Source organism: Patella vulgata, chromosome 3, assembly GCF_932274485.2.
Source record: "Patella vulgata chromosome 3, xgPatVulg1.2, whole genome shotgun sequence".
NCBI lineage: Eukaryota > Metazoa > Mollusca > Gastropoda > Patellidae > Patella > Patella vulgata.
In genome coordinates this window covers 90,626,531-90,651,789 of record NC_065881.2, presented here as the reverse complement: position 1 = coordinate 90,651,789, position 25,259 = coordinate 90,626,531, and the positions used below count along the sequence as shown (strand labels likewise).

The 25,259-nt window shown below is 36.9% G+C and overlaps 1 protein-coding gene across 1 annotated transcript; it reads left to right on the top strand.

Annotated features, from left to right (window-relative positions):
• Positions 1 to 598: 598 nt before the first annotated feature.
• LOC126816788 (FACT complex subunit spt16) lies at positions 599 to 21,196 on the top strand. The gene is made up of 15 exons (XM_050543502.2): positions 599 to 633; positions 1,678 to 1,793; positions 2,381 to 2,463; positions 4,071 to 4,141; positions 4,782 to 4,909; positions 5,574 to 5,709; positions 6,559 to 6,685; positions 7,761 to 7,879; positions 9,827 to 9,952; positions 12,051 to 12,239; positions 17,729 to 17,898; positions 18,720 to 18,849; positions 19,198 to 19,327; positions 19,617 to 19,691; positions 20,186 to 21,196. Exons 2-15 carry the CDS (start codon positions 1,735 to 1,737, stop codon positions 20,308 to 20,310), a joined length of 1,668 nt encoding a protein of 555 aa, XP_050399459.1. The 5' UTR covers positions 599 to 633; positions 1,678 to 1,734; the 3' UTR covers positions 20,311 to 21,196.
• Positions 21,197 to 25,259: the final 4,063 nt, after the last annotated feature.

Sequence of the window (25,259 nt, the reverse complement as noted above, 5' to 3'; positions counted from 1 at the left end):
TATTTGTTATTTACAGAATGCCCCAGCCTCGATTATGACGAACCTTAAAAAGAAGATAAAACACATTGGAATATTTCTGAAAGATGACGACGAGGAGGAAGACGAGGAAGATGAGGAAGTTGATACGTCACAACCTCAAACAGAATTATACGGTCGTGGTAAACGTAATGCTGTATTAGATACAAGGACTAGGGTAAGTTTGATAGAGTCGTGGTAAATGTAATGCTGTAAGAGATACAAGGACTAGGGTAAGTTTGATAGAGTCGTGGTAAATGTAATGCTGTAAGAGATACAAGGACTAGGGTAAGTTTGATAGAGTCGTGGTAAATGTAATGCTGTAAGAGATACAAGGACTAGGGTAAGTTTGATAGAGTCGTGGTAAATGTAATGCTGTAAGAGATACAAGGACTAGGGTAAGTTTGATAGAGTCGTGGTAAATGTAATGCTGTAAGAGATACAAGGACTAGGGTAAGTTTGATAGAGTCGTGGTAAATGTAATGCTGTATTAGATACAAGGACTAGGGTAAGTTTGATAGAGTCGTGGTAAATGTAATGCTGTATTAGATACAAGGACTAGGGTAAGTTTGATAGAGTCGTGGTAAACGTAATGCTGTATTAGATACAAGGACTAGGGTAAGTTTGATAGGGTCGTGGTAAATGTAATGCTGTAAGAGATACATGAAATGAAATGGGGTTTAACGTCCTACTGTTCTGCTCCTAAACTGGACTAATGAAGACGGGCACATGCCATACAATGTGCTATGAGGGAAATTTTGCCCTGGGCAGCGGCGCCACGGCCTACTCTTATATCGAATTCCAACTGCCAAGGGATCTTACGTGTACGCCAATATGTACACGGGACCTCAGTTTTTCGTCCCATCCGAACGACTAGACAGCTGTCCTTGTCAGACCCTCCGTCCTGCATCACTGACAAGGGGAAACCACGCCGGAAAATCTGGATGAACTTTCTCGGCCAATGCAGGGATCGGACACCAAACCTCCAGGCTAGCGAGCCAGCGTCTTATCCACTTAGCCACGTGATCCCCCTGTATTAGATACAAGGACATGGGTAAGTTTTATACGGTCGAGGAAATTGGCCAATTACACATGATAGGGGGTGAGGTTGCCCAATGGTCTAATGTGTAGGCTGTAAATCATAATGTCTGCCATTTCGATACCACACTTGTACGTGACTATGATCACCTGTCTAACCTCCTGAGGGTTTCTTCCACTGTTAATAACATTTATACTCAAGTAAATTATTATAATACGATTGTAACATATTCGTCACAAAATGACATATTTTATGTTGAGTGGACGTTAAACCTCATTTCTGTCTGTCTGATTATAAAAAATGTGAAAAACCAGCAGCCGTCGTCTGGCTCATTTGACTCGCAACCAGCTAGAATTTCTACACCTGGTAATCAATTATTGAAATAAGATTAAACTGTATGTTAGTCCCGAAATGACCTAGTTTGTGTCGAGTGTACGTTAAACCACATTTCTCTCTCTCAATTATTGAAATAAAATTTAACCATGCATTTCTCGAAATGACCTAGTTTGTGTTGAGTGAATGATATTTATAGATTTAAGTACTTCTATGTTTACAGTAAAAAAATAAATTGTTCTATATTAAATATTAACAGTCTCTGTTATCTATATATACCGTATTTACAGACTGAATTATCAACAGAAGAAAAACGACAAGAACATCAGAGAGAGTTAGCTGTTAAAATGAATGAAGATGCCCGTGAGAGATTACGAGGGCAAACCACAGATTCTGGTGATAAAAAGTAATTATTTTGTCTTCTGTTTTAGATTTATGGAATTCTCTGTCTACATGTAAATAAAAACAGGCATCAATTCTCCTTCACCCTCTCTAACCTGCTGGTCCAGAGTTCTAACTTGGTTTGTGAGGAACAGCTTTTAGATATTCAGACATTAGCGTGCGTGTAGAAGAACACTTGGATTCATAATGGCCCACTCTGTACAGACAAGTAGAACATTTAGTCCCATTTCATTTCCCTCCCAGGGGGTGTTGGATGGTCGAATGGTTAGCACGCACGTGCTGCATCATACGGTCTGTCATTGAGTCAACTGGCATGATTTCGAATCCCCGGTTGTACGTGACCAGGAGTAGGGTCGCCTGTCCAACCTCGTGGGTTTTCTCGGGGACCTCCGGTTTCCTCCCATTGCTAAAGACCCCTACGCGCAAGTGAATTATTGAAATAAAATTGAACCTTATGTTAGTCCCGAAATGATCTAGTTTGTGTCGAGTGGACGTTAAACCCCATTTCTCTCTCTCTCATTTCCCTCCCTAAGTATCAGTTAAAAAGATTGTTGTATGTACATGTAATACATATATTTGATTTTATTTCAGAGTACGGAAATCAAACACATCATATAAAAACCCATCAAACTTTCCCAACGAACCTGAAGTTCGTGATTTACAGATTTATGTCGGTAAGTATCAATCATTACTAATTATTGTCCCCCGCCTTATTAGGTCAATGCCTTGATGGAGTTCGAAGATGAGCATTTTCCGCTTAGGGTAAGCAGAGATAAGCAATTTGATTGGTTGATGCTTTGGGACACGATAACTCTCTTCCTAATTGGGCTAGAATGTTCAAACTTGGTGTATGTGTTGATTAGGTCAATGCCTTGATGGAGTTCGAAGATGAGCATTTTCCGCTTAGGGTAAGCAGAGATAAGCAATTTGATTGGTTGATGCTTTGGGACACGATAACTTTTAATTGAGCTAGAATGTTCAAACTTGGTGTATGTGTTTATTAGGTCAATGCCTTGATGGAGTTCGAAGATGAGCATTTTCCGCTTAGGGTAAGCAGAGATAAGCAATTTGATTGGTTGATACTTTGGGGCACGATAACTCTCTTCCTAATTGAGCTAGAATGTTCAAACTTGGTGTATGTGTTGATTAGGTCAATGCCTTGATGGAGTTCGAAGATGAGCATTTTCCGCTTAGGGTAAGCAGAGATAAGCAATTTGATTGGTTGATGCTTTGGGACACGATAACTTTAGTTCTAATTAAGTGAGATTGATGAAACTTGGTGTATAGTTTCATTACAGTAATACCTTGACTAAGTTTGATAATGAGCATTTTCTGCTCAGGGTAAGCAGAGCGATACGCAATTTGATTGGTCGAGACTTTGGAAAACAATAACTCTCGTACTTTGATTGTTAGACTATAAGTAAAGATATACTGTTTGATTGTTCAATACTTTGTAAAAGATAATTTGTGATAAATTTATATGTGTCCTCTAATTATTTTCCTATTTCGGCGGGGGACATCAGCCTCACTGTTGGCTTGTTATTACTGTGATGAACTCAGATAATTGAAAATGATAGCATGAAATCAATACAATGGCGTTAAGAATATATTAGTTGTATGTTATCCCTGAATATATCTGATCGAGCTGATCGAGTCGTGTTTATTCCTGACAAACTACTATTATTATCAATGTTAAAAGGTTTATCACTCCAAAACTGGGGAGTCGCGGTGGCTAAGTGGGTAAGACGCTGGCTTGCTAGCCTGGAGGTCGCGTGTTCGATCCTGCATTGGCCGAGAAAGTTCACCGGGATCCCCCTTGTCAGTGATGCAGGATGGAGGGCCTGACAAGAACAGCTGTCTAGTCATTCGGATGAGACGGAAAACCGAGGTCACGTGTACACATTAGCGTGCACGTAAAAGATCCCTTGACAGTTGGAATTTGATATAGGCCCTAGTGCTGCTGCCCGGGCAAAATTTCCCTCATAGCACACTGTATGGTGTATGTCAGTCTTCATTAGCCCAGTTCGGAGTAAAACAGTAGGATGTTAAACCCCATTTCATTTCATTTCATTCCAAAACTGACTCAATTCCATCACCTGTAAACGTTGCTTAACGGTTTTAAACCCCACAAAAACTGGCAAATTCTTTTTGACCTGTTGGAAAACAACGAAAGTATGACTGGAATTTGTCACTGTGTTGGCGGTGTGTTTACAAGTCTACCAGACTGCATTGATAAATCGTGTACTGAAATAGATTTCATTGTTTTACGATTGCTTTTCAGATAAAAGATACGAAACAATTATTCTACCAGTTTTTGGGTTTGCATCACCATTTCATATAGCTACAATCAAGGTAACCTCTCTCTCTCTCTCTCTTTCTCTCTCTCTCTCTCTCTCTCTCTCTCTCCCTCTCATTAACATTAAAGATGCATTATGGGAGATTAGATAAAGAGCTGGAAGTTCTCACTATAATAGTTAAAACCTGGATACTGTAAAGGGAATTTGCTGAAAAATTCATTCAAATTGATCCACTATAAACCGAGATTTTAGCGATTTAATTTTCGGCCTAGCTTCGATCATCATTACTAAAGTCGGTAGGATAAAAAAAACAGTCTTGATTATCCATTTCATGATTTAATTATGAATGGAAGTCAAACAGCAAATCGGAACTTAATCTAATAAACATCACAGCCTAGCTATGCCATCAAGGGTTGATTATGGTCTGGATAAGTTAATGTCTAATTAATAATTTAGATAACATTTCAGGCCTAAAGAAAGACCTGGCAATAGCCAGATTTAGCTCTTGCTTAATGTATGTTTAAACATTAAAGTATTTTTTTATAGCAACACCAAATGAATGGTTCCAAAGGCACATGTTTGATTAAGATTAAGAGATCCACCAATTATTCAAAGTGTAATTGGAACAAATTTGTTTTGAATCTTTGTTTAAATATGTCAATTGATACAGTATATCTGTCTCTATTCTATTACAGAATATAAGCCAGTCGGTTGAAGGTGAATACACATATCTTCGTATTAATTTTTTCCATCCCGGAGCCACACTGGGTAGAAATGAAGGTAACGCCTATCCGAACTCGGACATGACCTTCCTAAAAGAAATGTAAGTAGACTCAATATTATTTTATAGGGAACAATCTACCATTTAGTTTAAGATGTTGTACATCTCTATATTCTTTTAAAAAACAACTTAAAACACATTTATTTAATCAGGCTTTTAACTGACTCTGTATACAATCGTTAACATGCCCATAATCTTGTTGTTTATGTGTGATTTACATTGTCACTTTGTAAAGTGCCCCTGAACATGTTATATGAAAGGGTGCACTATAAATATGTTGTAATAATAATAATAATAGTAATTTCATATAAGACAATTCATTAATTGTTTTAACCACTTTATTAGATTGATTAGAAATAAGTTTTAAGAAAAGGATTCTCATGTCGTAGAGCTGATATAATTTATTGTGTTGTGACAACAAGAGAATACTGTACAGATAATACCGAACTTGAATGGTGATCGAATTAAGTGGACGTTAACAGAACCAATCAGGTTGACTGTTTTATAGACTAAAGGTGTTGAACCAATCAGGTTGACTGTATTTTAGGACACATGTTCTATAACATAGACAACATGGTTGATTCCTCACCATAAACCGATTCCAAAGTCCTTTCAAAAACAGTTAAAATGTTGTGAAATATTTTGATTTTGTAATGGGATAAATTTAACTCAAGTTTTTTATTATTTTATTTTTTTTATTTAATAGCACATACAGAAGTTCAAACACAAAGGAGCCAGGGGAGTTATCTGCCCCTTCATCTAATTTAAATACAGCGTTCAGATTAATCAAAGAAGTGCAGAAAAAATTTAAAACTCGAGAAGCTGAAGAGAAAGAAAAGGAGGTGAGTTACTGATATATTGTCCAAGTCTTTTATTAACAAGTACGAGCATACTATGGACCAGGAAGTGACCATGATGTTTGAGAATACGATTGAGTTCCCCCTCATTCAGGTAGATATAGTTTTAACATACAGGTATTGTTCTCTGCATATATACCTATCACTTTATAAAGATGTTATAGCTTTGTTTTGAGGATAAAATTTAAAAGAAGAAGCATGCCAATTTTCATGTTGATCGGACTTGAATTGACGGAGCCTCAGGGTTTTTAGAAGACGAGCGTCACCCCAAGAACTAGATGGGTAGCGGTTAGCAACCAGTTCCTGGTCACCCCGAAAGATAAATATGGTTGACAGTAACTGTTCAAATTGGTTAAATGTTAAATCTCACTGACTGTTGAAGGAGTGTGAGTGGGTGACCATATGGTTAACACATGCGCATTGCAAACGAAGGTCTGTCATTGAGTCAACTGGCTTGGTTTAGATTTCCCGACTTGTACGTGATAAGGAGTAGGGTCGTCTGTCTAACCTTGTGGGTTTTCTCGGTGTCAAGTTTGTGTACTTGTATTTCTTTGTAAAGTTCCACAGAGCAGTGAACCCTCTAGAGAACTATTATTATTATTATTATGTAATATTTATGTTGGTAGTTCAATGGCTATGATATAATTATTATTATTTTGTAATATTTATGTTGGTAGTTCAATGGCTATGATATAATTATTATTATTATGTAATATTTATGTTGGTAGTTCAATGGCTATGATATTATTATTATGTAATATTTATGTTGATAATTCAATGGCCATGATATGATAATCTGTGTATAATATGTTTATATTGTTGTAATATTTTCAGGGTATTGTTAAACAAGACACACTGATAGTTAATCCGAATCGTGGTAATCCTAAACTTAAAGATTTATACATCCGACCTAACATCGTATCAAAACGTATCTCTGGAGTTCTTGAAGCTCATACTAACGGTATGTATTTATTTACACGTAATAATGCTATACATATTTATCGAGTTTATTAAGGTCATATATATATTTACCCTAGGCCACAAAAAAATATTCTGCTTCTCAGATACCGCTGCGTCACGTTTGTTATCAAGGGAAGTAACTCAAGCGTTTTCTTGAAAATAGGAACTGAACACTACACTCGGCTATCGAGTACATAACCATGGGAAACACTGTTGACAACAGCACTTGATAATCGATTGTTGATATGTAATTCCACAATGATGGCGACATTTTGCTGTCAATCTGTCATTTGTTACGATCATAATGCCTAAGTATATTTCCCGAGAACGATAACTGTGAGAGATATGACCAAAAGTATTCTCCCTGGGGAGATTGGGGGCGTAGACTTCGATATAAACCATCAGCAAAATCGATGCTTTAACAATGAGTACCAGGTAATGGTTGCCGGCGGATTTGAAAACACTTTCCCAGGAGTTAATCGAGGAGAAATCACGGAATTATTCAGCTGTTATTTCAAAATCTTTTTTATTTTTGGTTTTTCACATATTAAATTTGTAACATTATGGGTTTATCAAAATTGAAAAACCAGCCAGAATTTTGACAAAATAAAAACAAAAAACCCCACATTCCTGCATCGAGAAAGCGAATATTTTTTTTGTTATCTAATAATAGTCCCCGGTTGTACGTGACAAGGAGTAGGGTCGCCTGTCCAACCTCATGGGTTTTCTCTGGTTTCCTCCCACTGCTAAAGACCCCTACTCGCAACGAATTATTGAAATAAAAATTAAACCATATGTTAGTCCCGAAATGACCTAGTTTGTGTCGAGTGGACGTTAAACCCCATTTCTCTCTCTCTATCTAATAATATTTTCATTATACAGGACAAAAGTATTCCTTTAAAAATAACCCATAGATAATAATCTCCAACAGTAACATTTTACAATGGTAGAAGCTGTTGATATTCAGTCCCAGATCAAAATTTCCATCAAATTAGGATGTGGTTTCCGTCTTCATTAGCCCAGTAGGACGTTGACATTAATTTCATTCCTTTTTATATTTCTCATTTGAATTGCAGGTTTTCGTTTTACGTCTGTACGAGGTGATAAAGTTGATATTTTATATAATAATGTAAAACACGCCTTCTTTCAACCCTGTGATGGTGAAATGATTATACTTCTTCATTTTCATTTAAAGGTAATTTGCTGGTCGTTATTTCTATATTTCAGATAATATTTAAAGGTAATTTGCTGGTCGTTATTTCTATATTTCAGATAATATTTAAAGGTAATTGCTGGTCGTTATTTCGTTATTTCAGATAATATTTGATTTTTCATTGCTTAGTCCAGGATAAAGGGCCGGCCATTCTTACTATAATAGTTCAACAATAGATAATGCAGTTGAAATTTGATATAAGAGTAGGCCACTGCTCGGGCAAAATTTCCCTCATAGCACACTGTATGGCGTATGCCTGTCTTCATTAGCCCAGTTTAGGAGCAGAACAGTAGGACATTAAACCCCATTTCATTTCATTTCTTTATTCTGAGCCAAGTTATCACGGTTCGTAATTTTGACAAGATGTGTGCATTGATTGTTCATTATCGTAACCACGGTGTTGATTATTCCAGTCTTATCATCACTTCTCCATTTTTATATTAAATTGACTTCTGATGGTATCAGGAGTTGATTATGATCTTATGTTATTAAATGTTCAATTAACAGTTTATAAAACATTTAAGACCTAAACAAAGGCTTGCAAAAGAAAGATTTAGTCGTTACATAATGTATCTTGAGGAAACCAAATCTGAATGTGAACAGTTGATAAAGGATTTAAGGCTGGACACTACCTTATAAAACAGTCTGTATAGATTGATCTGTCAAATTTTGATATCAGCTAAAATTGCCCAAAATAGTTAAAATTTGTTGATTTTTCTGTACTCAAAGCATTCTCAGACTTAAGTTGAGAATGTACTCAAACTTGTCCACCTTATTTTAACTAAAATATAGCCCTTTATAATAATGTTGTTGTTTTAATCTATCAAATACATCAATAAGAAACTAGGTGCAAAGTTTTGTGTTTCTGGATGAAAGATATTTCTCATAAACAGTGATTGAAAGTTGAGCAAATTCTCACCTTAAGTCTGAGAATGATTTGTGAACTCGACGCCTGTTCTTAGAAAATCAAATTCTCAAAATCTATGAGAGATAATGGTCTCATCTTTGGAATACGATTAGTGCTATAGCTACTGTTTGCAATAAGGTGATTTTCAAAGTGTTTGTTATACATTTGGACATTTTATTGTACAAAATCCTTTTAGTGGTGTGTTCGGCCACACCCACTTGTTTTATGTGGGATGCATAATGTTCTTTATTAACATTCAAATAGTAAAATTTATGCCTTATTGCACTCTTTAATGCCTATATATGTTATTCCAAATCACAAATAGTTTGTTTCAATAAAATTGTTGAAGATTTTGATTTCCTAACATAGCCACCGTGAATATATAAAAAAAATCCAATATGGCCACCATTTCCATGACAACAAATAAACATTTTGCGCTCAAATTATCAAATCTGATTTTGGACATCATATACTAATATTACACTAAATGGCAAGTTTCTGTTATCAATGTAAAATTCTTAGGTAGTGTCCTGCCTTAATGAGATTTGAATCAAACTCCCCTCGTGGCGTGGTTGACTTGTTCTTGACAACATTCTATATATAATCTGTAGAACATGTTGAATGTTGACAGATGTTTAATTTATCTTTATAAATACTGACTGAAATTAAACCATTTTTGGATTGATATTTCTTTCACAACGATTCTTCAATCCTGAAAATAACAATCATAGACTTTTGATATACATGTGATAATTTTATGGAATACAATTACTGCTTATTACTGAGCAACGTTTCAACTAGGCTTCTCTATTAATCATTGCTTGATAATGACTAGAGAAGCCTAGTCAAAACTGTCACTTCGTAATAAGCAGTAATTGTTTTCCATAAAATTATCACCTGTATGTTTTAGTTCAGTTAATAAAGGCCATTGAAATAATTTAGACTTTTAAGGTTACTAATCAAATGTAAAAAAAAAAATACCTTACAGCTTGGTATACTAGAACACTGACCGTATTTTTCAGCATGCTATTCTGTTCGGTAAGAAGAAACATGTTGATGTTCAGTTTTATACGGAAGTTGGAGAAATAACAACAGATCTTGGTAAACATCAACATATGCACGATCGAGATGATTTACACGCTGAACAGGTAAATATATCGTCATAACAATCTGATTAAAACACAGGTAAACATATCGTCATCATAACAATCGGATTAAAACACAGATCCTATTTCGTTTCATTTTTATAGTTCAAAATTTTCGTTTTACTTGTCTTTACTACACTAGGATCTGCAAGAGTTGTTATCATTGACGTGTTCTGAATGATGTGAGCTATTAGCCAATGAAACGGTCTGTTACGGTGAGCTTAAGGCGTGTTTTGCACAGAACTGTGGGTAATCCAATAGTAACATCAATGCTTATTGGTTAATCAAATGTTTGATGTCAAAGGGTCAAAAGCCGCTCGTATGACCTCTGACGTGACCTATGGCTACAACCGGTCAGATCTTCATGTAGGCCATCGAAAGTATATAAAATGAAACGAAATATAGATCTGTATTTTAATCAGATAGAATTCATAACAGAGATTTACGCATCCAGCATACGCCTGTCAGTTTTCCGTGATCTGTTTGGATCATAAGGCAACACAAATAAAATAAGTTGTTTCTCGGGCACCGCCCGCACGCAAAATTGATGAAAAATAAAAAATATGTAACGCCCGCCCGAACATCGATATTCAAGTCATAAAAAAAATATGCCGCATGTATCTACATGCCCCATTTGTGAATATCCATTCAAATGTATTAAACTGATTCAGATGTAAACGCTCATTTATGGGTCTTTTTTATTGATATCGAAAGAACCTCCATTTTTGTATCACGTGATTTTTATTCCCCCCCCCTTGTGAACTAGAATTTGATTCGTGTTAAACACCGAAAGTCATTGACAACAATGCAATGTATTTCAATCATTCGATCTTAATCGGCTCATTATTGCCGGCTTCAGTCGGTCCATGTTTGAAAAATCCTACTTATAAAACAATGAATCGTAGAACAGGTTAATTATTATAACTTGTGGCTACGAATACGATACGATGATAGTCGTATACCTTAGTCAGAATCTGGGTAATTAGCACATTTAACGGTAGTTTTGATAATCCGGAAAATATTAATTGGATTACACATTTGATGGTTTTACTGACGAGTTGTTAGTTAAATTTAAATAGTCATTCGATATAAACCCCAGATAGAACACCGAATATCCTGAGAAACACACCAAATATCCTGAGAAACAGTCATTTCACGAATCCCGATGACACGTGACATGCATTGGTTGGAATTAGGTCAATCATAATAAACCAGCGATACTAGATTTAGATCGTAGTGTCGTTTACCGTGATGATTATTTTTGATACACATGCTGACAGAGGCTTACTCTTTAAAATATTGTCGTTATTATGGACGGCTATTAATAGTCGTACGGAATTTTATTTTAAATAAATTTCAATTATGGTTGTCACCATTACCATTAGTAAGCTACATTACGTGAATTAAATATGGAAAATTATTTTCCTTTCAGTCAGTGTTCAGTGTTTGAGTAGACTTGATTTTTGGATTTATGTTCTAAGTATGTATAATATATAACTGAAAGCAAAACCGTAGACAAGTAATGACTTTCTCATTAAAAATAAATAAAAATACAAGGCCGCCCTCCCGCCCCAACAATTTTCAACAATAGGCAAATTTTATTTTGCACCATCCTCTAGCCAGAAATGAGATAAAAAAAAAAATAAACCGCCCTCCCCCCCTACAGTTTCAGCTGTCAGTTGCCCGAGAAACAAGACATTTATTTTGTGTAGCCTAAGGTCATGTGGTGTAATTTCGACTCCCCTACTTGCTTGTGTAAGTGAGGAGGATTAAGGTCACCTGTCCATCATCATGGTTTTGTCTCGGTTATCGGGTTTCCTCCCACTGCTAAAGACCCCTACATGTAAGCAAGTTATTGAAATAAAATTGAACCATGTTAGTCTTAAAATGACGTAGTTTGTTTCAAGTGGATGTTAAACCCCATTTCTCTCTCCGTCCTCCAAGGGGAAATCTGGATGGAAAATCACTCCGAGGTGGTTCCTGGGTCAGCACAACACTCATTGTGGTTCCTTGACCAAATCATACCAGGCTATCAGTGTGAGCAAGGCGGAGGGATTTCGACGAGAATAGTTTTCTGATAATTATGTTTTGTTTATTTCAGGCTGAAAGAGAATTGCGACAGAGATTAAAATCGGCATTTAAAAGTTTCTGTGAGAAAGTAGAATCATTGACAAAACAAGAAATAGAATTTGACACACCGTTCCGAGAACTAGGTTTCCATGGTGCCCCTTTTAGAAGTACTGTATTATTACAGCCAACCAGTGGATGTATCGTGAACTTTACAGAATGGGTAAGAACTCAAAACTTTTTAATATTAAAACCCCAGAGTTGAATACATAATTAAAAATACTTTTAGTACAAATGGTTTGGTCCACAAATGTTAGCAAGTTTAAAAAATAAGGCAAATGTCATCGACATCGTCAGCCACAGATTGGGTACTAGTACATTTTATATGACTTTAAAACCCATTTCAGGTCATCTTCCAACCAAAATCTTCATTTCTGGGCCTGATTATTACAGCCATTTGAAATTTATTTTGGTTTTTATACGCCCACATTGAAATGGGGTCGTATATTGTCGTCGCCCACGTCCGTCCGGCGTCCACAATTGCTTGTGGACGCTCTAGAGGCTAAAGTTAATATCCGATTGACTTAAATTTATATACAGTGTTTAAGGCCATGAGACGAAGAAGCTGATTGATTTTCAGCGATTTCTGATAATTACTGCCAGAGTTATGGCCCTTGATCACTTCAAAAAATCTTGTGGACACTCTAGAGGCCAAAGTTAATATCCGATTGACTTTAAATTTAAACACAGCGTTTAAGGTCATGAGACGAAGAAGCCTATTGATTTTCAGCGATTTCCAATAATTCCTGCCAGAGTTATGGCCCTTGATCACTTCAAAAAATCTTGTGGACGCTCTAGAGGCCACAGTTTATATCCGATTGACTTTAAATTTATACACAGTATTTAAGGTCACGAGACAAAGAAGCCTATTGATTTTCAGCGATTTCCAATAATTACTGCCAGAGTTATGGCCCTTGATCACTTCAAAAAATCTTGTGGACGCTCTAGAGGCGAAAGTTAATATCCGATTGACTTCAAATTTATACACAGTGTTTAAGGACATGAGACGAAGAAACCTATTGATTTTCAGCGATTTTCGATAATTACTGCCAGAGTTATGGCCCTTGATCACTTCAAAAAATCTTGTGGACACTCTAGAGGCCAAAGTTAATATCCGATTGACTTTAAATTTAAACACAGCGTTTAAGGTCATGAGACGAAGAAGCCTATTGATTTTCAGCGATTTCCAATAATTCCTGCCAGAGTTATGGCCCTTGATCACTTCAAAAAATCTTGTGGACGCTCTAGAGGCCACAGTTTATATCCGATTGACTTTAAATTTATACACAGTATTTAAGGTCACGAGACGAAGAAGCCTATTGATTTTCAGCGATTTCCAATAATTACTGCCAGAGTTATGGCCCTTGATCACTTCAAAAAATCTTGTGGACGCTCTAGAGGCGAAAGTTAATATCCGATTGACTTCAAATTTATACACAGTGTTTAAGGACATGAGACGAAGAAACCTATTGATTTTCAGCGATTTTCGATAATTACTGCCAGAGTTATGGCCCCTTGATCACTTCAAAACATCTTTTGGACGCTCTAGAGGCCAAAGTTAATATCCGATTGACTTTAAATTTATACTCAGTGTTTAAGGTCATGAGACGAAGAAGCCTATAGATTTTCAGCGATTTCCAATAATTACTGCCAGAGTTATGGCCCTTGATCACTTCAAAAAATCTTGTGGACGCTCTAGAGGCGAAAGTTAATATCCGATTGACTTCAAATTTATACACAGTGTTTAAGGACATGAGACGAAGAAACCTGTTGATTTTCAGCGATTTTCGATAATTACTGCCAGAGTTATGGCCCCTTGATCACTTCAAAACATCTTTTGGACGCTCTAGAGGCCAAAGTTAATATCCGATTGACTTTAAATTTATACTCAGTGTTTAAGGTCATGAGACGAAGAAGCCTATTGATTTTCAGCGATTTCCGATAATTACTGCCAGAGTTATGGCCCTTGATCACTTCAAAAAATCTTGTGGACGCTCTAGAGGCGAAAGTTAATATCCGATTGACTTCAAATTTATACACAGTGTTTAAGGACATGAGACGAAGAAACCTATTGATTTTCAGCGATTTTCGATAATTACTGCCAGAGTTATGGCCCTTGATCACTTCAAAAAATCTTGTGGACACTCTAGAGGCCAAAGTTAATATCCGATTGACTTTAAATTTAAACACAGCGTTTAAGGTCATGAGACGAAGAAGCCTATTGATTTTCAGCGATTTCCAATAATTCCTGCCAGAGTTATGGCCCTTGATCACTTCAAAAAATCTTGTGGACGCTCTAGAGGCCACAGTTTATATCCGATTGACTTTAAATTTATACACAGTATTTAAGGTCACGAGACGAAGAAGCCTATTGATTTTCAGCGATTTCCAATAATTACTGCCAGAGTTATGGCCCTTGATCACTTCAAAAAATCTTGTGGACGCTCTAGAGGCGAAAGTTAATATCCGATTGACTTCAAATTTATACACAGTGTTTAAGGACATGAGACGAAGAAACCTATTGATTTTCAGCGATTTTCGATAATTACTGCCAGAGTTATGGCCCCTTGATCACTTCAAAACATCTTTTGGACGCTCTAGAGGCCAAAGTTAATATCCGATTGACTTTAAATTTATACTCAGTGTTTAAGGTCATGAGACGAAGAAGCCTATAGATTTTCAGCGATTTCCAATAATTACTGCCAGAGTTGTGGCCCTTGATCACTTCAAAAAATCTTGTGGACACTCTAGAGGCCAAAGTTAATATCCGATTGACTTTAAATTTAAACACAGCGTTTAAGGTCATGAGACGAAGAAGCCTATTGATTTTCAGCGATTTCCAATAATTCCTGCCAGAGTTATGGCCCTTGATCACTTCAAAAAATCTTGTGGACGCTCTAGAGGCCACAGTTTATATCCGATTGACTTTAAATTTATACACAGTATTTAAGGTCACGAGACGAAGAAGCCTATTGATTTTCAGCGATTTCCAATAATTACTGCCAGAGTTATGGCCCTTGATCACTTCAAAAAATCTTGTGGACGCTCTAGAGGCGAAAGTTAATATCCGATTGACTTCAAATTTATACACAGTGTTTAAGGACATGAGACGAAGAAACCTATTGATTTTCAGCGATTTTCGATAATTACTGCCAGAGTTATGGCCCCTTGATCACTTCAAAACATCTTTTGGACGCTCTAGAGGCCAAAGTTAATATCCGATTGACTTTAAATTTATACTCAGTGTTTAAGGTCATGAGACGAAGAAGCCTATAGATTTTCAGCGATTTCCAATAATTACTGCCAGAGTTGTGGCCCTTGATCACTTCAAAAAATCTTGTGGACGCTCTAGAGGCGAAAGTTAATATCCGATTGACTTCAAATTTATACACAGTGTTTAAGGACATGAGACGAAGAAACCTGTTGATTTTCAGCGATTTTCGATAATTACTGCCAGAGTTATGGCCCCTTGATCACTTCAAAACATCTTTTGGACGCTCTAGAGGCCAAAGTTAATATCCGATTGACTTTAAATTTATACTCAGTGTTTAAGGTCATGAGACGAAGAAGCCTATTGATTTTCAGCGATTTCCGATAATTACTGCCAGAGTTATGGCCCTTGATCACTTCAAAAAATCTTGTGGACGCTCTAGAGGCGAAAGTTAATATCCGATTGACTTCAAATTTATACACAGTGTTTAAGGACATGAGACGAAGAAACCTATTGATTTTCAGCGATTTTCGATAATTACTGCCAGAGTTATGGCCCTTGATCACTTCAAAAAATCTTGTGGACACTCTAGAGGCCAAAGTTAATATCCGATTGACTTTAAATTTAAACACAGCGTTTAAGGTCATGAGACGAAGAAGCCTATTGATTTTCAGCGATTTCCAATAATTCCTGCCAGAGTTATGGCCCTTGATCACTTCAAAAAATCTTGTGGACGCTCTAGAGGCCACAGTTTATATCCGATTGACTTTAAATTTATACACAGTATTTAAGGTCACGAGACGAAGAAGCCTATTGATTTTCAGCGATTTCCAATAATTACTGCCAGAGTTATGGCCCTTGATCACTTCAAAAAATCTTGTGGACGCTCTAGAGGCGAAAGTTAATATCCGATTGACTTCAAATTTATACACAGTGTTTAAGGACATGAGACGAAGAAACCTATTGATTTTCAGCGATTTTCGATAATTACTGCCAGAGTTATGGCCCCTTGATCACTTCAAAACATCTTTTGGACGCTCTAGAGGCCAAAGTTAATATCCGATTGACTTTAAATTTATACTCAGTGTTTAAGGTCATGAGACGAAGAAGCCTATAGATTTTCAGCGATTTCCAATAATTACTGCCAGAGTTGTGGCCCTTGATCACTTCAAAAAATCTTGTGGACGCTCTAGAGGCGAAAGTTAATATCCGATTGACTTCAAATTTATACACAGTGTTTAAGGACATGAGACGAAGAAACCTATTGATTTTCAGCGATTTTCGATAATTACTGCCAGAGTTATGGCCCCTTGATCACTTCAAAACATCTTTTGGACGCTCTAGAGGCCAAAGTTAATATCCGATTGACTTTAAATTTATACTCAGTGTTTAAGGTCATGAGACGAAGAAGCCTATTGATTTTCAGCGATTTCCGATAATTACTGCCAGAGTTATGGCCCTTGATCACTTCAAAAAATCTTGTGGACGCTCTAGAGGCGAAAGTTAATGTCCGATTGACTTCAGATTGATACACAGAGTTTAAGATCTTGAGACGAACAAGTATATTGATTTTCAATGAACTTTTATGACATGGAACAGCTAAATCCATGATGCAGTATTAAAAGTTTTGTATACAAAACGTTAGCCTGGGGCAGAACTTTATAAAAACCAAACAAATTCTAATGGTTTTCTGAGTTGTTGCTCTTAATCAGATTTCAGTGTATTATAAATGTTTCATTACCGAAAAAAGTAAAAATATGCGACAACTCTTGTTGACTGCCCGGACGATTTAGCTGCTGTTGGCGTATGTTTCGTTGCCTGGCAACCTATCTTTATTGATTTATTTGATTCCCTAGGTGTACTTGACAAGGAGTAGGGTTGCCTGTCCAACCGCGTGGGATTTCCCCTGGTCCTTCGGTTTCCTCCCACTGCTGAAGACCCCTACGTGCAAGCAAGTCACTGAAATAAAATTGAACCATATGTTAGTCCCGAAATGACCTGGTTTGCATCAGTGGACATTAAACCCCCTCTCTCTTGATTTAACATTGCCATCTCTCTTTGATAATTGCACTATCTTTTTCATACAGAGTCCATACAATATTTATAATGGTCAACCATTGTTCTGTGTATATTTATAAAGGTCAACCATTGTTCCGTGTGTATTTATAATGGTCAACCATTGTTCTGTGTATATTTACAATGGTCAACCATTGTTCTGTGTATATTTATAATGGTCAACCATTGTTCTGTGTATATTTATAAAGGTCAACCATTGTTCTGTGTATATTTATAAAGGTCAACCATTGTTCTGTGTGTATTTATAAAGGTCAACCATTGTTCTGTGTATATATTTATAATGGTCAACCATTGTTCCGTCTATATTTATAATGGTCAACAATTGTTCCGTGTATATTTACAAAATGCATCCATTTATATTTCAGCCTCCGTTTGTAGTGAGCCTTGATTCTGTTGAGCTCGTTCATTTTGAGAGAGTATCGTTCCAGTTGAAGAATTTTGACATGGTTTTTGTGTTTAAAGATTATTCACGGAAGATTGCGATGATTAATTCGATACCCATGCAGGTTCTAGATCACGTCAAGGAATGGTTGAAGTAAGAAATATTTTTTTATCATGACCATATTTGGTCGTTTGTCTTAAACCCACGATGACTCAGTGAGTAAGACGTGGGTCTGCTAACTCGAATGTCCTGTGTTTGATACCTGTATTGACTGAAGGTTAATCGGTATTTTCTCGCATGGTTCCCTTGTCATTGGAATGTACGTAATGGAACCCTTGAATTTTATACAGATTGGTTAGGGTTAGGCTGCTGTCCGAGCAAAGTTTCCCTCATAGTACACTGTAGGCGTATGCCCTTCTTCATTAGCCGGGGGGTTGGATGACCGAATGGTTAGTGCTTGTGCGCTGTATCATAAGGCCTGTCATTGGGTTAACTGGCGTGGTTTCGAATCCCTGGTTGTCCGTAACAAGGAGTAGGGTCATCGTCCAACCTCGTGGGTGTTTTCTCCGGGTCCTCTGGTTTCCTCCCACTGCTAAAGACCCCTACGCGCAAGCGAATTATTGAAATAAAATTAAACCATATGTTAGTCCCGAAATGACCTAGTTTGTGACTAGAGGAGTTAAACCCTCCCTCTCTCTCTCTCTCTCTCTCTGTCTCTCTTCATTAGCCCAGTTGGAATAAAAAAGTAGGACTTTAAACTCTATTTTATTACATCTACCCGTCTGTTCATCTGTCTGCCAATTCTTTATTCATTAGTTACCGATGTCGATCCTGGTGATGGCTAATTTTACTGCATGGTATGGTATTCCCTTGTCAGTTACGCAGGACGAACAACTATCGTTGAACGTTGAAATAAACGGCCACAAATGTATAAATTAACTACATTACATATTATACTTACGTCTCTTCTTCAGTTCCTGTGATATCAGATATACAGAGGGCGTTCAGAGTTTAAACTGGACCAAAATTATGAAAACCATCATCGATGACCCAGAAGGGTTTTTTGATAATGGAGGTTGGACATTCTTGGATCCAGAGAGTGACGTGAGTAGAATTAATTTCAAATTTAAATCTTGTTTGGTTTTTTTTTTGAATAATCATATGGTAAAAATGAAAAACAGCCAGTCAATAAAATATAAAAACATAATTTGCAATTATCTAAATGTGTGTTTGCTACATTTAATAATATTGTTAAACGGATTGTTGCTAAGAGAGATGTATTTAGTAGTGTAATGGTTTCTAGGGAAAGTAGGTGCCCCTATCTTCAGACCACAAACGCTTACACCAGGGATCTAAACCACAACCACGGGTCATTGGTGACCAGCAAGCTAGATCTCTAGCCCATTTCAACCCACTAGTAATAATAACCATGTTTCTTTGTTTAATATTCAGGCTGAAAATCATGAATCTGATTCTGATGAAGAGGACGAGGCATTCCAGCCGTCTGATATAAATTCAGAAGAAGAGAGTTCCGAGGACAGCGAAGAAGAGGAGAGTGATTGGGATGAAGAGGAGGATTCAGGTTTGTCAGCCATCTTGTATCTTCACCCCGGAAGTAATCGGGCAGGGATTGAATTAACGGACCCAAATAATTAACACAAAAAAATTGACCCAAATAAGTATTTTCATTATATTGTTACTGAAAAGTAAAGTTTCCCGGTATTATAAAAAACAGTGTTTTGTGTCAATGATTCCGAAACCTTTAAGATATAAACTAAATGTCATCTAAATCCTGTTTTTACAGTAAGTATTTGTATATACATATACACACTTGTTTTAGAAAGATCAATAATTGTATATATTTATTGTAGAAGGATCAGAAGAAATGGGATCAAGTGAAGAAAGTGGTAAAGATTGGGATGAACTTGAAGAAGAAGCCAGAAAAGGTCTGTAAAACTTGGGTTACATTTATCAACGAAGATGTTCAGGAGTCTTTATGGCTCTCATAATCTCGAAATAATACATAAACTTCAGTAAAATATACCATTTAATTTGACATGTTACAAGCCTGTTCATTTCTTAGGGACTGATTAAGGGGGGTTGGATGGCCGAATGGTTGGCACACGCCTACTGGCGAGTTTTCAATTCCCCGGTTGTATGTGACAAAGAGTAAGGTTGCCTGTCCAACTTCGTGGGTTTTCTCCGAGTCCTCCGGTTTCCTCCCACTGCTAAAGAGCCCTACGCGCAATCGAATTATTGAAATAAAATTGAATCACATGTTAGTCCCGAAATGACCTAGCTTGTGTCGAGTGGACGTTAAATCCCCTCTCTCTCTCTCTCTCTCTCTCTCTCTCTCTCAGGACTGATTAATGTCAGTAGACATAGCTGGAGATATAGTTAAACTTGTTATATTAAATGTACTGTTTATTTTTGTTTACAGCTGATATGGAACGTGATAACGATCCACCCGTGCAAGAAACCAGATTTAAACCATCAGACAAAAAACGTAAACGTAGTGACCATTCTGATCGTGGTTCGAAAGACAAGAAGAAGAAACGACGTTAGAATTTCTGCTTGAATTATGTTGTATCATTGTATATTGTGATGTCATTCATTGACTTGCTAACATCTTGCTTCACTCGGAACATTTTTAATTGTCTGTAGTGTCCTGTCATCTTGTTGGTCTGCACAATCATTATTCAAGTTGTAATATTAAAATATTAAAACCATGATTTGAACAGGAGTGAGGTTATAGGTAACAAAATGTAATTATTACTGATTTTGAATTAATGGTCATCTACTAGAAGGTTCCAATTACATTTTATTGTGAATATCAATATTGCTATAAATTAATGGCTAATGGTGATTAATTACATTGTTAAAAATAAAAACAGTAATTATAATGGCCCCAGTCCTGGAAGAGTATGTAAATAATAATAATGCAAATTACTGTTTACAGTATGTGATAGTAGGACGTCCTACGTCCTGTTCGTGTTTTAGGACGTCCTGTTAGGGTTCAATATTGATCTACAACAGTAAGTTGTGGAGATGACTTCCGAGTTAGGGCACAAAATCGTGTCTAAACACATAGCTTAGACAATCTTGAAATTATTGCTCCTGAGAAATTTATTATATACACTACCTGTTTACGGAGATAGTTCATGATTGATATAAAATTGTATATTGTGATAATAGTGCTAAGTTTATGTCACATCAACTGGTTTGTTTCTTTGTCGTAAAATTTGAAATTGGGCACAAAACAATCTGATTAAAGTCGGATTCATTTCAAATCTGTCTTCATCTGTATTTTATACTTTATTAACATCTAAACCTATTCTTTAAGTGGCATTTAGCGATCAGGGAACAAATTAACAGAACACAGTTTTTATGGGATACAATCACTAGTTTATTCTAAAAGCACGACGTTTCGACAAGTATCCTCTTATCGTTATCAAGCATAAATGATGCTTGATAACGATAAGAGGATACTTGTCGAAACGTCGTGCTTTTAGAATAAACTATATGCTTGATAACGATAAGAGGATACTTGTAGCTGTTCCCATCACATGGTCCAATGATTTACATGTATATATAAACTCATCAAGTCATATGCATAATTATAGCCAATGTCAGTCGCCCAAACAGCAAGCCACATGGAAACAAATTTTAAAAAATTCCCAGTGAAATCTGGATTTGGAGTATGTCCTATATCAGGAACACGGAAATAACAGTAATATTAGGGTCTTATCATAAACCAGAAAGGTGCAAATTGGCTGTTGGGACTTAAAAAAATAGATACTTGAGTTGGTCGGCTACTTAGAAGGAAAGGACAGGTACCAGTTCCAACTTAAACATGTATTTATCATTTAAATAAATAATTCTCACTGAAACTACCATAAAAAGGTTGGTGTCATTTCCATTCCAAACTACTAATATGGCATTTTCCTGAACAAATCAAATTAGGTAGAATTAATATAGCCACAGTTTAATACAGTCCTATTATTGTTCGATTTGTATAGTACTTCATTACACATACAATACACAGGTTTAATACAGTCCTATTATTGTTTGATTTGTATAGTGCTTCATTAAATATGAAATACACAGAAAAGATAAAAATCTGTAGAACATGGTTACACACACCTGGGTGTGAGGTGCTATAATTATAATGTTGAAAGATGGATGATAGGTTGTGTGTGAGTTATTATTGGTTTATTCATGATTCATTTCATCTCATCATTAAATATATTAAACAGTTTTATCTTATTGTCTTTTTTACCACAGGTAGTTGCTAGCTTGCTGACCAGGTGTAAGGTCTGCCATTGAGTCAACTGGCGTGGTTTCAAATTCCGGGTTGTATGTGACAAGGAGTAGGGTCGCCTGTCCAACCTCGTGTTTTTCTGGGTCTTCCGGTTTCCTCCCACTGCTAAAGACCCATACACGCAAGCGAATTATAGAAATAAAATTAAAACCATGTTAGTCCCGAAATGACCTAGTTTGTGTCCAGTAGACTTTAAACCCCATTTCTCCTAGCTAACCAGGTGCTGACTTCCTAACAAGGTGCTGGGTTGGATCCTGGTTTTTTCTGATTTATTTTTTTCCCTTGTCAGTAACATGGAACAGTGTCTAGTTATTATGGGTCTACAGGCAGTGGCGGCGCCAAGGGTGGGAATGCCCCCCCCCCCATAAATCTGGTCTGCCCTCTGTTTGCCCCCCCCCCCCAATAATTTTTTTTGATACGTTTCGATAATCAATATCCCACATCCCCACTCAGTCATAAACTTGCATGTTGTAGAGTATTTCCGGCAGTCTATTCACAAGGGAAATTCGTTGAGGTTCTCAAGTCCGTTCGTTTGACACTTTACCTCAACGATTAGTGCCTAAAATACTGCCAGGCTGCATTTCCGGCAACCTGTTTTTCAACCATAACCCTAAACTAACCCCTAATTGAAGCTCGTGCCTTTGCCCCCTTAACCTTGGACTTTGCCCCTCCAATCACCGACGGCTGGCGCCGCCACTGTCTACAGGTAAAAGAAACCTTGACAGTTGGAATTTGAAATAAGGGTAGGCAAAAATATCTCTCAGGCATGCCAAATGTGCTTTTTGTTGGACCCTATTTCATTTACTTACCACAAGGTATTGAAGAAGGGACTGAAAAGGAAATGGAACAAAATCCTGTGTTCCTATATATACCGACTTCTCTGTCTACAATTAGCTCGGCTTGAAAACAAACACTAAGCTGGTTGACTAACATTTTAAATACGTAACACTTAAGTACATGTATATTCCCAGAACGGGATATGAGCTACAGCTATAAATATTTATTTCAAATCTGGCTTGTAGCATCGTGGTCATGATTTGACGAATTTTTTCAGTATTCAGTGATCCCATTCTGAACATCTGAGACACGCTACCTGCGGAGAAGTATAGCTAGCCACCAATTAATTTTCGTACGTTAGTTACGTACGTAGTGATCCATGACATACCGTTCCGAAGTTGCCACCCTTTTTCAAACACCTTGTGAACGGGATAGAGGCTACAGTTTTTATACGCCCACATTGAAATGTGGTCGTATATTGTCGTCGCCCCCGTCCGTCCGTCCGTCCGGCGTCCACAATTGCTTGTGGACGCTCTAGAGGTTAAAGTTAATATCCGATTGACTTTAAATTTATATACAGTGTTTAAGGCCATGAGACGAAGAAGCCTATTCATTTTCAGCGATTTCCGATAATTACTGCCAGAGTTATGGCCCTTGATCACTTCAAAAAATCTTGTGGACGCTCTAGAGGCCAAAGTTAATATCCGATTGACTTTAAATTTATACACAGTGTTTAAGGTCATGAGACGAAGAAGCATATTCATTTTCAGCGATTTCCGATAATTACTGCCAGAGAAATGGCCCTTGATAACTTCTAAAAATCTTGTGGAGGCTCTAGAGGCCAAAGTTAATAGCGATTGACTTTAAATTTATACACAGTGATTAAGGTCATGAGACGAAGAAGCCTATTGATTTTCAGCGACTTCCGATAATTACTGCCAGAGTTATGGCCCTTGATCACTTCAAAAAATCTTTTGGACGCTCTAGAGGCCAAAGTTAATATTCGATTGACTTTAAATTTATACACAGTGTTTAGGTTCATGAGACGAAGAAGCCTATTGATTTTCAGCGATTTCCGATAATTACTGCCAGAGTAATGGACCTTGATCACTTCTAAAAATCGTGTGGAGGCTCTAGAGGCCAAAGTTAATAGCGATTGACTTTAAATTTATACACAGTGATTAAGGTCATGAGACGAAGAAGCCTATTACTGCCAAAGTTATGGCCCTTGATCACTTAAAAAAAAACTTGTGGATGCTCTAAAGGCTAAAGTTAATATCTGATTGACTTTAAATTTATAAACAGTGTTTGAGGTCACGAGGCGAAGAATCCTATTGATTTTCAAAGATTTCTGATAATTACTGCCAAAGTTATGGCCCTTGATCACTTTGAAAAATCTTGTGGACGCTCTAGAGGCCAAAGTTAATATCCGATTGACTTCAGATTGATACACAGTGTTTATGATCTTGAGACGAACAAGTATATTGATTTTCAATGAATTTGGAACAGCTAAATCCATGATACAGTATTAAAAGTTTTGTATACAAAACGTTAGCATGGGGCAGAACTTTATAAAAACCAAACAAAATCTAATGGTTTTCTGAGTTGTTGCTCTTAATCAGATTTTAGTGTATTATAAATGTTTCATTACCGAAAAAAGTAAAAATATGCGACAACTCTTGTTGACTGCCCAGACGATTTAGCTGCTGTGGGCGTATGTTTCGTTGCCTGGCAACCTATCTTTAACAGATTTATTTGTAATTTGATGTGAAGCATTTGACCAATGAAAGAGTGAGTCCTGTTTACCAGTTCTCCGTCCATCAATTTCAACATGTGGGCGTATCTTGCATGGCAACCGCTTGTTCTAGTTAGATTGTGTGTCTCAACTTTACATATACCAGCAATTCCATATGTAAAATTAACGGACAATGTATATCTATTGTTTTTATGATCGATAATATTTTCACAGGGGGGGGGGGGGGGCGAAACGTTTTGCAAAGCCCTGCCCCCCCCCCCTATTCTTGTTCGACTGCTGTTATTCCAGTCACTGTCTACTGAGAGCAATAGTCACTCCTATAACATGAAGATATGATTCATTGTGACATGAAGATCACCCAACGATTTGCTGTATTTTTCTACTGCACATTAATGAGATACCGCCATTCTTTATGGAAGACCAAACAGCTCTTTATTCGTTGTTCTTTATTCTTAGTTCTTTATTCTTATTTATTCATTTGTTGTATTTCGACATTTGTAGGCTAAAATTAATATTTGTCCGGGCAAAATGTAAAGTACATGTCCGTCTTCATTTCTTTCCTTGTTGGGTCTTCTGGGAGCCGCGGTGGCTCAGTGAGTAGCACATGGATTGCTAACCTGGAGGTCTCGCCTTTGATCCCTGCGTTGACCGAGAAAGTTA

What these genes read in the sequence shown, in the direction of transcription:
- LOC126816788 (XM_050543502.2), top strand. Translation starts at nt 1,735, where the DNA reads ATGAATGAAGATGCCCGTGAGAGATTACGAGGGCAAACCACAGATTCT. An exon ending in TCGTGAACTTTACAGAATGG is followed by an intron (nt 12,240 to 17,728) that starts GTAAGAACTCAA and finishes TTTATATTTCAG; the next exon opens with CCTCCGTTTGTAGTGAGCCT. An exon ending in CACGTCAAGGAATGGTTGAA is followed by an intron (nt 17,899 to 18,719) that starts GTAAGAAATATT and finishes TCTCTTCTTCAG; the next exon opens with TTCCTGTGATATCAGATATA.